At 49.8% G+C, this 12,263-nt stretch overlaps 1 protein-coding gene across 1 annotated transcript; it reads left to right on the forward strand.

Moving 5' to 3' along the window:
- The first annotated feature begins 590 nt into the window (after positions 1-590).
- On the forward strand, positions 591-2,597 carry HTR5A (5-hydroxytryptamine receptor 5A). Its single transcript, XM_075022442.1, has 2 exons — positions 591-1,316; positions 2,265-2,597. Exons 1-2 carry the CDS (start codon positions 591-593, stop codon positions 2,595-2,597), a joined length of 1,059 nt encoding a protein of 352 aa, XP_074878543.1.
- Positions 2,598-12,263: the final 9,666 nt, after the last annotated feature.

Below are 12,263 nucleotides of genomic sequence, written 5' to 3' on the forward strand. Positions count from 1 at the left end.
GGAGCCGCTCCCCCGCCGAGAGAGGAGGCTGCTCGCTCCGCACCCGCGCAAGGCGGAGGGCGGGAGGGGGACGGACGGACGGGCGGGCGGGCGGGCGGACAGACGGACGGACGGACGGACGGACACGACACTCACCTGCCCGCCCCGAGCCCCCACCGGCCCGGACTCCTCCTCGGCGGGGGCAGCCGCTCTCCTCCGCGCGGGTTCCGCAGCCGCGCACCCCGCCGCGCCCGCGGAACGGCCGCCTGGGGCTGGCCGGGGGGCGGGGGGGGGGGAAGGCTGCCGTTCCACCGGGCGGCTCACGCAGGGCTCTTCTTCCTCCCGGGGATGAAGACCCCGGCGGCGGGCAGCGCGGAACCGCCGCGCCCGGCGCCGCTCGGGGCGGCCGCGGACCCTCCGCGCCCGCGGTAGGGCGGCGCTCCGCCTTTCCCCCCCCCTCCTCCTCCTCCTCTTCCTCCTCCTCCTTCTCCTCCTCCTCCTCCTCCTCCGCCCCCCGCTCCCCGCCCCCCGTTTGCCGGCGCGGGGAGTGCGCAGCGCCGAGCACCGCCGCCGCGCCCGGAGGAGCCCCCGGCGGTCCGGGACCCCCCGGCATGGAGCCCCCGCTTAACCTCAGCTGCTTTGGAGATACGACACCAGCCGCAGGCAACCGGAGCGGGTCCTCTGCCGGACCGGAGCACCTCTCCGTCTTCAGCGTGCTGGTCCTCACCTTGTTGGCCATGCTGGTGGTGGCCACGTTCCTCTGGAACGGGCTGGTGTTGGCCACCATCCTCCGGGTGCGTAGTTTTCACCGGGTGCCCCACAACCTGGTGGCCTCCATGGCCATCTCCGACGTGATGGTGGCGGCCCTCGTCATGCCCCTCAGCTTGGTGCACGAGTTGGCCGGGCGGAGGTGGCGGCTGGGCCGGTCGCTCTGCCAGGTGTGGATCTCCTTCGACGTGCTGTGCTGCACCGCCAGCATCTGGAACGTCACGGCCATCGCCCTCGACCGCTACTGGTCCATCACCCGCCACCTGGAGTACACGCTCCGCACCCGGCGCCGCATCTCCAACATCATGATTGCCCTCACCTGGGCACTCTCTGCCTTCATCTCCTTGGCCCCGCTGCTCTTTGGCTGGGGGGAGACTTACTCAGAGGACAGTGAGGAGTGCCAAGTCAGCCGGGAGCCTTCCTACACCATCTTCTCCACCTTTGGCGCCTTCTACCTGCCCCTCTGCGTGGTGCTCTTTGTGTACTGGAAGATCTACAAGGCCGCCAAGTTTCGAATTGGGTCTCGGAAGAGCAACTCCATCACCCCCATTACACCAGAAGCCCTGGAGGTAGGTCAACTCGGCTGTATTTTGCTCTGGTCCAAGCCAAGCCCTTGTGGCAGTGGGGGAAACTTAGAGCTAAAGCGTGCGAGCAAACAGCATCCCACCAAAGCCCTGTGAATCCTGGAGGCTTTCAAGGGAAAGTTGACCGCAAACTTGCGAGCCCAGTCTTCTGACTCCTTCCGAGTCCCCGGCTGTGGGCGCGCAAGGTGTAGCTAAAGCAACTTTGGGCCAGATTGCGAGCCTGAGCTCCACGTGGGTGTGCGGTGACTCACAGACGTCTCCCCGTGGAATGCTGAATCAGTGCTCGCGAGCGTGAGTAAGGGGTCACCGGTCCTCCCGTGGGGAGGCGTGTGGGGGTGTGAATGGATGGGATCCCATCTCCGCTGTGGACGATAACCCGGCAAGCAGCTGTGGTTTTGGGGAGGCTGTGAATTTACCCCCCCACAGAAGACACACGTGCAGAACCTCCTTCTAAACCCTTCCTAATCGTGGCTGCATCGTGTCAGTTAATCACAGGCACGGTGACCGTGCACTGTAATGACTTTTTGTGGGTAGGAAGGAAATGTATGCTCATTTTCTCGCCTTTCCTACCAAGGACTCTTAAACTCAGTGGGTTCAGAGAAAGCAAGGAGACTTGTGTGCACGGCATGTGCGTGTGTGCCTGTTCTACTGATCTGATTGTAAATGGGGAAATAATCTTATTGCGATGCTGTGTGAGCGATTCCACTTGCCCATAGATCACTACTCTCTTTAGCTTCTAGCCTCGCTTAAAAATAGTCTCCGTTACCCAGAGGAGGGTCACACAACCCCTCTCCCCTCAATTAGAGCGTGACGTAAATGGCCCGTGTTTCCCTGTGAGCTCTGGCCATCACTTGCATAGTTTGGTTGTGTACCTGCTGTGTGGGATCAGCTGACTGAGGCACATATGGTGCAACTTGTGTTTGTGTTTGGCAGGTAAAGGAAGCTGCCCAGCAGCCACAGATGGTCTTCACTGTCCGTCATGCCACTGTTACGTTCCAGACGGACGGAGACACATGGAGAGAGCAGAAGGAAAAGAAAGCTGCCCTCATGGTGGGCATCCTTATCGGGGTCTTTGTGCTCTGCTGGATCCCCTTCTTCATCACGGAGCTCATCAACCCCCTCTGCTCGTGCGACATCCCACCCATTTGGAAGAGTATTTTTCTATGGCTAGGCTATTCAAATTCCTTTTTTAATCCACTCATCTACACTGCTTTCAACAAAAACTACAACAATGCCTTCAGGAACCTGTTCTTTAGACAGCACTGAGCAGAAAAAGCTTTCCTGCTGCCCCAGGAAGCTGATTTCAACTCTCAATGAATCCTAACAAATTCTTGGAGAAGTTCAAAGCCACAGATACCGAAGTGATGCTAAACACGCATCCCCATGGGTCATATGTCCCAGCAACAGTCCCGGTTCCTACGCAGACTCTCCGTCGCAGACTCTCCGTCCCAGCCTCTAAGTCAGTTGTTATTTTTTCTGCAAACAGCATGTAAGGGTTTCTCTGGTCAACAACACAGCATTCTTCTTCCTCCAGTGCCCCACTGCTCTCCTCCTGCCTTCCTAGTGAGGATCTTGGGACCGCTCGGTGGCAGTAATGGTGCAGAGGAGTCTTCTGGCAAAGAGTCATATTGGAAACTCTGGTTTGGCCACTGCTAGTCTCTCAGAGCATTAATCAACTTTGTCCCATGTGCAAAGCTGGGACTCTTTAATGTCAGGAGGTTTTGTGATTATATATGACACTAGATATTTTATGGCTTGGTTGAAAAGGCTGTTTTGTTTGTTTTGTCTTTCGCTGGTAGAGACTGTTAAGTGTTTGTATTTGGGGAATAAAACCCTCAGTAAGGGCTAAGAGCAGACTCCAAGTACAAAACCTTTTCTCACATGCTTTAGCCACAATGAATTTTGCTATTTGCTATTGGATTCCATGGAGCGTTTTAAAAAAAAATATTTATTGTGAGAGCTTAATGCATGGTGTACCCTGCAATGAGAGAGAATGCATGGGAAATCCACCTCTCGTTCTCTGACTGCTACATGTCAGCATCTGCCTCAGACCTTTACTTTCAGAAATACCAGCTGTAAATGTTAAATCTGTGTGCCTGTGTTTCCCATTCTAAACCATAAATGTATTTTGAGCAGCTGTGGGGCAGGTTTCCTGTAGTTGCAGGAGACACAAGGAGTGTATTTCAAATTGCCTGTCAATGAGGGACTGTGCTTTACTATTTCTGAGTGCAATTCAGGTCTTCTTGAAGCGAAAGCAAAGACCCCACTTACTCCTCTGAGCACTGGATTGCAGGCAAAGGGCAGTTAATGACCAGTGATGTTTCATTCTGGAAGCATAACCAAACCATAGAGGAGCTCTTCTGCGATGACCAGACTTAAATATTTCTGCTTTTGCCCACCCGTCCTTCTCTTTCTTCCCTCTAAGGCTCCAGTCCTGCCTGGTCATTACTGCTCTGTTGCCTCCCTGCCTTTCCATGTTGCCAACGTAATTATAGTAGTTGGCATTTCACTCCTAGAATTAGAATTGTGCACTTTGCTGCACTGCTGGAAGACTGACAGGCCTTCAGATAAAGAAAAGCATTAGTTTTAACTATCGTTTTTTATGGGGCAGCTGCTGAAATCAGACCAGAACTGTAATGGTGGAGAAAAAGACAAGATGGGAATTGGAATGACATGATTTTGTGTCAGATATCTCAAGAAGAAGAGATAAAAGGGAAAAATGTCAATAAATCATGGAAAAGCTCCCTGGAGGTGGTTAGGAAGAGTTCTTACCCTTAGCAGATTGTGAGACATCAGATGTTAAAATTGTCACTGGTCCTTTAAACCTGTCAAAAATCCTGGTGGAGTTGGTTAAAAAGTCCTTTTTCTTTTCATATCTTGGGACAGATGAAAATGGAAGCAGAGCTCAAGGTGCTATCAAGTGTTGCAGCTCTTTCAGGACCAGTTAGACAAACATCCATCAGGACTGACATAGATGTAGCTGGTCCTGCCTTGCGGCAAGAGGAGAGATAGGATGGCCCTTGAGATCTTTTTCAACAGTATTTGATAAAAGTCTGTTAGAAATATTAGGTAAAATCCTGCCCTCATTGAAAGCAATGGACAAATTCTCAGTGACTTCAAGCAAATGAGAATTTTAGCCAGCATGTCTTGTCTTGTAAAAGCATAGTTTTAATGTTAATTAATTCAAGGAGAAGATGGGTGGGATGGCAGCAATCTTCCAACTCCCCTGAAAGAGTCTCTGATCTGTGCTAACCATGGACCAATCTCTCTACAGCTGGTAAAGAGCATTTTTTGGTAACATATTTTAAAGTATTATTAGTGACATCTCCGATATATTGGAAATTGTAATAAACTCTTGAGCCACTTTTTTTACTGAAGATATAAAGGTTGCATTGCTTTCTCTGGACAGTCCATCACCAATGCAGAGTTGTTCTTTTTGGGAACTTACTACTTTTGTTGTGTCAAAGGTTGTTTAGCCAAAATTGAGTCGGGAAAAACACTTCCTTGCCCAAGCCAGACCTTCAGCTAAGCTTGGTAGTGCCTGAAAGTAGGAAACTACATGTTAGGCCACCACAGCAACGATTTAAACACTAAAGCATGGATTAACCGGGAAGTTGGACTTTAGTCCAATGTTTTAACACATAACATCATGTCTACACAACTCTGTTTCAGTCCAAGCTGTGTTCATCCCCATTTTTATATGCTCTTTGATAAGTATTGCAGATTCTCTGTCTGTGTTGTGTGGGATCCTTGCACAGGTCGTGGAATCAACTGCAAACTCAGATTAGTATCCTGTGTAAGGAGACAAAATTAAACTGAAATCAGTGGGAAAGATCCCTACTTTTGCTGCTGCAGCTCAGTGCTGGGTTGTTATTCATGCTATGCCTTAAACGGTGACAGGGAGACAGGAGAGAATTTTAAAATGACACTAATTTGTCTGTAGTCATGGATAGTCCACCATCCGGGTGTAAATTACGTCCACATTTATTTGACAGCCCACATCCCATGCAATCCATATTGATCTTCTGCAAATAACAGCTTCCAGTTGGTCATAAGTTTTGTTCTTTTGAATCTTGACATAATTAGCAGCTACATTATGGGCCAATTCCTACAGCTTTTACTTGAGACTTAAGGCCATTGGCTTTTCTTCTAAATACCATTCCTGCAATTTAAAATGACCGTGCATGGAAAAATATCAGTATTCTGGAGATTGTGCTGAAGAATCATACTGAAACATGCTGTGATGGTCGGAGCACAGTGAAGGGGCACAAAGAAAACTTGACTTCTGATCCTGGCTCCGAGGCTTTTTACAAACCTCTCAGTATTCAAACACAGACGCCGAGTGGGACTGGGAGTGGGCTCCCAGGGACCCAAATCCTGTTTGAAGACCTACACAACCCCAGCTTCAAAGGATGTATCTTGCACCTTCTTGTTCCCATTCATAAAACAGAATCAGCGGTGTGAAAAGATCTGCCTCACCGAGGCTTTGTGTGGATTAATTAGTAAATGTTTATCATTTACCAGGAAGGTGGAAGACTCTGGTTTGAATGCCGAGCGACATTATAAATTGGGCTTCTATTTAATTCCTTGGAAGAACATTATTACCCATTATTACTGAGTTCCCTATGCAATTTAATGGCTATATAATACTTCCAGAAAAGATTTAAGTAACCTTCTTCCAATTACAATTAATTTATTTTCCTCTCGATGCTCTGACAGTTCAACGAACATCTGTATGGGAGCTTGATGGCTAGGGCAACGACGGTGCCTGCTGCATGCTGTCTGCTGAACGTCTCCTCGCAATGCCGAATGCATATTGTCAAGGTTCAAGGAGCAGCAGCTCTCCAGGCAGTCTGCTACTGTGTTTCCTTTATTTTTTATGGAGAAGAAAAGGTCACAAAAGAATGCCCTTGGATTACATGACAGGTTGGCTGACCACCTTCCTCCTCCGCCCCCATCCCGTTGACCTTTCGTTTCGATGCAGGCAGGGCAGGGAGGTGACTCCAGGACACGTACCGATCCTGCACAGCCAGAGGTGGGCCACGCATGACTTCATCCCCTTTTTCTAAAAATTAGAGTTCTAAAACTTTTCCTAAAAATTACCGCTGGGAGACGTGGCCTTTAAACTGGCAGCGGCAGCTGAAAGTGGGAGTTTCCTGGAAGCAAAGTTGCAGGCAATTAAGGAAATTTCACCTGACAAAGGTAATTAATGACTATTAGTTCCAGCGATTGCTGAGGAGAGGTAAGACTGACAAAGTGTCAGAGTGATTTTTGCAGTGTAGCGATTTGAGCTGCTTTGTTCGCGAGGGGCTCGTCACCATTTTACTCTTGGATCCCTTATTTTACCTGCATTGGTACAGCAGCAAACTGGGACACCAGCAAAGTCATGGGGAACATGATATGGGCATCATTAATGCTCCGTGTGGGAACAGAGGGGTAAAACATCCATGGCAAAATCTGCATCCCCACTGCGATATACCATGGCTGGACATCATGAAACTGCCATCATTTTCATCAAATTTAAGAGGTGGCCAAAGAGCTCTTTAAATCACCATTATTTTCAGCAACACCGAAGTGCTGAGGAAGTTGCAGAAGACTCAAAGAGAGCTGAAGTTGTGCCAGTATTTTAAAAGGGCAAATTGGGAGAGCCAAGTATTTATAAGGCTAATACTGTTACTGATTTACAGCTTGAAATTGATCCTTGGCTAAAATGGGGAACAGCTGATAAAAGACTCAATGAATAAAAAATTACAGGAAATAAATATAATTAAAATAAATCACATTGATGTCTGTCTTTGATTGCATCACATGGTTCATTGCTGATGGTCAATAAAGTGTTCACTCCTCAATAATGAATCTCACTTGACAACACTCAACACTTCCATGAAAAAGTGAAGAAGAAACCAATATGCGGTTCAAACTGTCCAATATTTGCAAATGACTCATGGACTGGAAAAGGTGTAAATACAGCAAATGAAATCACTTGTACAGAGAAATGAGGATGCAAACCGGCCGGGGGCATTTTAGTCCAGCGTGAGGGAAAGGCACGCACCCAGGAGCAGCAGGATGGGACCCTTGCTGCAGGCGGGGAGGCACGGCCACGTCAGGGTGCATCAGGAGCTGAACGTACAGGGACTGTTCAGCATTTTGGGGACAGGCAGACTTATTTCTTACCTGTGCATGGGCTGTGTCCAGCTATGGATTTTATTCGGGTCACTGGAGGGGAGGCTACGATTTCAGTTCGTTGCCTTTTTGCTGTTCCCCCGCTCCACGCCACTGCCAGGCAGTCAGCCTCAGCATCGCAGTTCTCTCGGCCGTGTGATTTCCCATGCTGGCCAAGTCAAATACTTTCCCTAATCATCCTAAAAAGCAAGACAGATGGGCCCTTTCTCTGGATCCCCCAGTGCATTGCTGTCGTTCCCCTGTCTAACTAACAGTTTCGGTGGTGGGAACAACAGTTTCTGCAGCTCCGAACCCTGGCTGCCTGCTCGGTGGATGGGATGGAGCAGGCACTGCCCCACCACTGCTCTCTGACAGCGATTAGGGTGGGGAAAGAGAAAACAGGAGCTATACCCTCACATCAGATTTCTGCTGGAGCCGTTGCTGACAAACCAGTCCCTAATCCTGCTTCTAGCCACCCTCCCCGCTTCTGGTAAGACCAAACCTGGCCAGGCTGCCCCTGCCGTGGGTTTGCTCATCTCTGCAGGAAAGCAAAAAGAAGGGGAAGAAATTTCCCTAACCCCCTGCAGCCCTAATTGCAGGAAAAAAATTCCCCAGCCATGACCGCCTCTCCGGGAGCCGACACATTTTCTGTCTGGCTGAGGCATCCACCCTGCCCAGCTCAATCCCCTTCCCGCTGCTAGCTGCAGAGGGTGGAAATCTCCGTATCATTCAAAACCGCCTGCTGCTGGCCAGGTCCCCAAGTTTGTTCAAGCATTGGCCTGAAACATTGCATTCTTCATCAGTTCAAGGCTGCAACCTGAGGTCAGTGCTTCTTCCTTGTCCTTTTCCATCGCTGAATCGTGTTACGCACAGATCCCACCAGCCTTGGCTGCTGATACAGAGGAGGGCAACCTTTCAAAACTGGCATCTTTTCTTGTCAGGAAAAACCCCTCCTCTCTGGGTTCAAGGTGCCAAACCAACAGCTGAGGTGCCACAAAATCCCAAGATCCACTTCCTCTTGCCTGAGCTACCGTGATTCAATGTTTGAAGCACCTGGCTCTTCACAAGACACCTGGTTGGGCAGTCCCGAAGTTTAAACCGTGCCTGGTCTGGCTCATTTTGCTAAGGTCCATCACGTGTCCCACCCTTCTACCGCTCTCTTGCGATGCTGCATTGGAACTCTGGACATCAGGGAGCCGTTCACATGTTGGTCAGGGTGCTGTCTCTGCAACATCTCCCTGGCATGGCACAGCTGGACCAAACAGGGCTGTTTCCAACCCAAAAGAGCCTGTGGCACATAGACCGTGGTGAAAATTAATGTGATCACCTTGCAACCCCCTTCTAGATCTGCTAACAGCCTTATATCCTGCCCCACAGGTTACCTGTGCTCCTGTCAGGCAGACTTTATAGGGGGAAAGCAGAGCTCACGGTCACGTAGTTTTGCAGTTTAAATAGAGACCTGCTTTCAAGGAGGGGGGAGAAATAATTTTGATGCGATGCCAAACTCGGCTCTTTCGGCAGGCACCAGAGCATATGGAGCCTCTCGCACAATTGCCTGGGAGTTGCAGGTCTGTGATGTTTTTTCTCTCCTCAGCTGCTCGCCTGGTGCCAAAGTTTCCAGGTGCATTAAGGCAGGATGCCCCTGCCGCGCATCTTGGACCTTCCACCCGCACATCACAGCGTCGGGGTGAATATTAAACAGACAGGAGGAGTACAGCAGATGCGAAGTGCAAGTACGCTTGCTGGCACAAGGGGTTACTCAATATCTGGAATTTGAACAGAAAACGAAAATGCAAGCCCACAGTATTAAGTAATTAAGCTTTTCCAAGACTTTTTAAAAGGAGGCAGATAGATGCCGAGGTGAGATGATGCGGCACTCAGCCACACTCCTTTGATTCCCGCAGTTTTGCAGCACAGACCTCAGTCTTACTGGGGATTTCAGAGCACATTACCCTGATTAAAGCCCTAGGGCTACTTTATAAGCTGTTAATAGTTGCCAGCCAAAATGAGTGTCAGCGCTGCTTCTTATTAAAATGAGCATTTAAGGCATCTGGAGAAGACTGTAAGTAGCATAAACCCTTTAAATTCCTTCCGAAGCCCCCAGAAGTGGCCAGTGTTTGCATGCAGAACACAGCAAAGAGCTTTCAAACGAAACCTATTTGACAACAAATCTGCTGCTGCTCCTCAGATTGGCTTCTCCACCGCTTTTGTTCACGCGTGTCTCCAAAACAACACACACCCATCCGCCGCGCGTGCGCTACAGCATCTTCCCTGGGTGATTCCCAAATCACTGGCACGTGAGTGTCCCGCAGGGGGATATGCCCTGGTTTCCCCAGCTTTAGGTGCAAGGCAACACCTCCGGCCGTGCCGACTCCTGGCCCCGGTGGCCTGGCCTTCAGGATACACTGGATAATTCATCTGGGTGTGGAGCGGTTGGGCTGGTTTTCACCTTGCTGTTCTTCTTCCCTCCGGCCAGCAGTCCCAGCAAAGCAGCATCTCCCGCCCCATGCTGCATCTCCCGGCTCCCTTCTTGCTCTCAGAGGTGCCCAGAGGAGATGTCTGATGGCTTTGGGGAGCCCGTTTCCCTACGTGCTGCCATGGTGGTGCTCCCAGAGTCAGGGCTGTTCCTCCGCTCAAGGGCTCGTAGTGAAAATAGTTACTTCATAAAACGAATGAGCCATGCCCCAGGTCAAATGGGGAAATAAAAAGCTGGTGGGTTGCCCCGGTATGTCTCTGAAATGCCTGTTTGCGGCGGGCTCTAGCCACTTCAAAACCCTAAAGTAAGCATAATCCTCACAGAGGGGGACTTTTTCCAGGAAAAGGGGGAATCATCTCAGTCCTGGCCTCTCCAGTGCTGTTAATGGGAGAAGCATTTGTATCTTTTAGGACATCTTTTCTTACAGAGGGGCTTTCATGCACCCTGCGCAACGCAGCAGGACCCCCATCCACTGCAGGCACCCAGCGTCGGTGTCATCGAGAAGATGAAGAACGCTGTGCTTTTACCCCAGCTCGTACCTGATAACGTGGCCCTGCAGGCAGCCCGGAGCCCGTCGGCAAGAAAAGAGGCGGCTCTGGAGGCTCGGCGGAAGGGTGAGGAGAGCGCGGCTGGCTGCCCGTGGGCTCCATGGCTTGGCTCTGCCCCGCAGGAGCCGGCGGCCACCGGGTCAGCAGGAGCGGCAGGTGACAGACAGCACGCTCTGCCCGGCTCCGCCGCCGCCGGTTTTGGCAGCAGGCAGACGGCGAGATGACTCTGCTAGCTTGCAGGGAAGGAGATGAGGTCAAAAGCACCATCTGGCCCACACACCTCTCCGCTCCTCTGTGGCGAGATAAGAGTCTGTTTGGCAAGACGTGAGGTCAAGGGCTGAGTGTGCTCTTATCGGCTCGAGGGTGGCAGCACAGGGCAGAAAGAGACCGATTATTTTTCATTTCCTCTGCCAGCTGCCATGCAAGGGGGGTGAAAGGAGCAACATTCCTTTTATTATTCCCAGATGTGGTCCTTAGAGATGGCGAGATGCTTAGACTTTTTTTTTTTTATTTGAATCGTAACGAAGCACCTAAATAACCGGGATAACCCCAACCTTAGTGCAGACAGTGGAAGGAAAGGAAAAGTGCACTCTCTGCCACTGAGCAAGTATCCTCCAGCTTTGTGAGATGTCTCAATACTGTGCAAAATGAGCAGCGTGTACATGTTGTTCAGTGCTTAGATGCTCAGCTTCGTACAGCCTTTTGTAAGTGGAAAACATCTTTCTTGCTTACCTTCTACAGCTGTTACAATAGCCCTCTGAACCAGATCAAATCCACTGTCCTCCTTCCCCTTCTCCTTCGAGTGCTCTGAATTTTGAGATGCTTCAGAGTAGGATTAGCACTGTACGTTTCCAGACTCCTTTATCCAGCTTTACACCCTCTAACATTTCTATTCCATGCAAAGGCAAAGCCACCCAGCCTGGCTCTTGCTGGCTGAAGTCCCAAGGGATGCATGTTGCTTGGAGCCATGGGCTTTGGGATGTCTCTGCAGCATCAGGGAAGAGGCAGCTCTGAATTAACTCAAGCCTCGCTGCCCCAGATACTACATAAACATCCCACAGCACTGAGTAGGCAAGAAAACCAGGATTACCCAGATTGTAGGGTGATATTGTTTCTGAAGAACAGCTGATTTCTTTTATGGGGCCAGGATGCAACTTTTTAACGCACAAATGACCTTAGAAGACTTTAAAGATGGGTGAGTACAGGAGCCTCTTTTGTCCTTTGCTTTCTGAGCAGAGCAGCATAGGAGATGTGTGAACACACACACACATCAGTTTCCCAGATTCATTGCTCTGAGTGCTTCCGCCAAGCAAACGGCACTGCATACCTAAATATATCCAGGAAAATATGTTCTCCTTGGGCACAATGATCAGCCCACACGCACTGGAAAATGTCAACACAGATGCATAGTTTTCCTGCAAAACATATACACACATGAACACACGCGCACTTCTTCTTCACTCTGCATCAATCATTTCAGCTGGTTGTTTTGCTCTTGACTAGAAAGACTGTGCAAATGTATGAAGGACAAAAATCTCTCTCAGCAAAAACTTAATTACTAAAGCCTCTCTCTGATCAAGGATAAAAGGAAAGGTGAATCAAAGGTAAACTGATTTTCACTAAGGAAAATTCTGTTAGCTTGTTGAATTTTTCTATTGTATCAATTGCATGTGATTTGAGGAGATAAAACACTTCCAGAACTTTTTCTGGAGGAGATTAGCAAAATGTTTTGGAAATCACTCTGAT

This window comes from Buteo buteo, chromosome 2 (assembly GCF_964188355.1).
Source record: "Buteo buteo chromosome 2, bButBut1.hap1.1, whole genome shotgun sequence".
Taxonomy (NCBI): Eukaryota; Metazoa; Chordata; class Aves; order Accipitriformes; family Accipitridae; genus Buteo; species Buteo buteo.

Excerpts from the sequence above, each read along its gene's own strand:
- HTR5A (XM_075022442.1), top strand. The coding sequence starts at position 591 with ATGGAGCCCCCGCTTAACCTCAGCTGCTTTGGAGATACGACACCAGCC. Across the intron at positions 1,317-2,264 it reads TTACACCAGAAGCCCTGGAG|GTAAAGGAAGCTGCCCAGCA; the intron begins GTAGGTCAACTC and ends TGTGTTTGGCAG.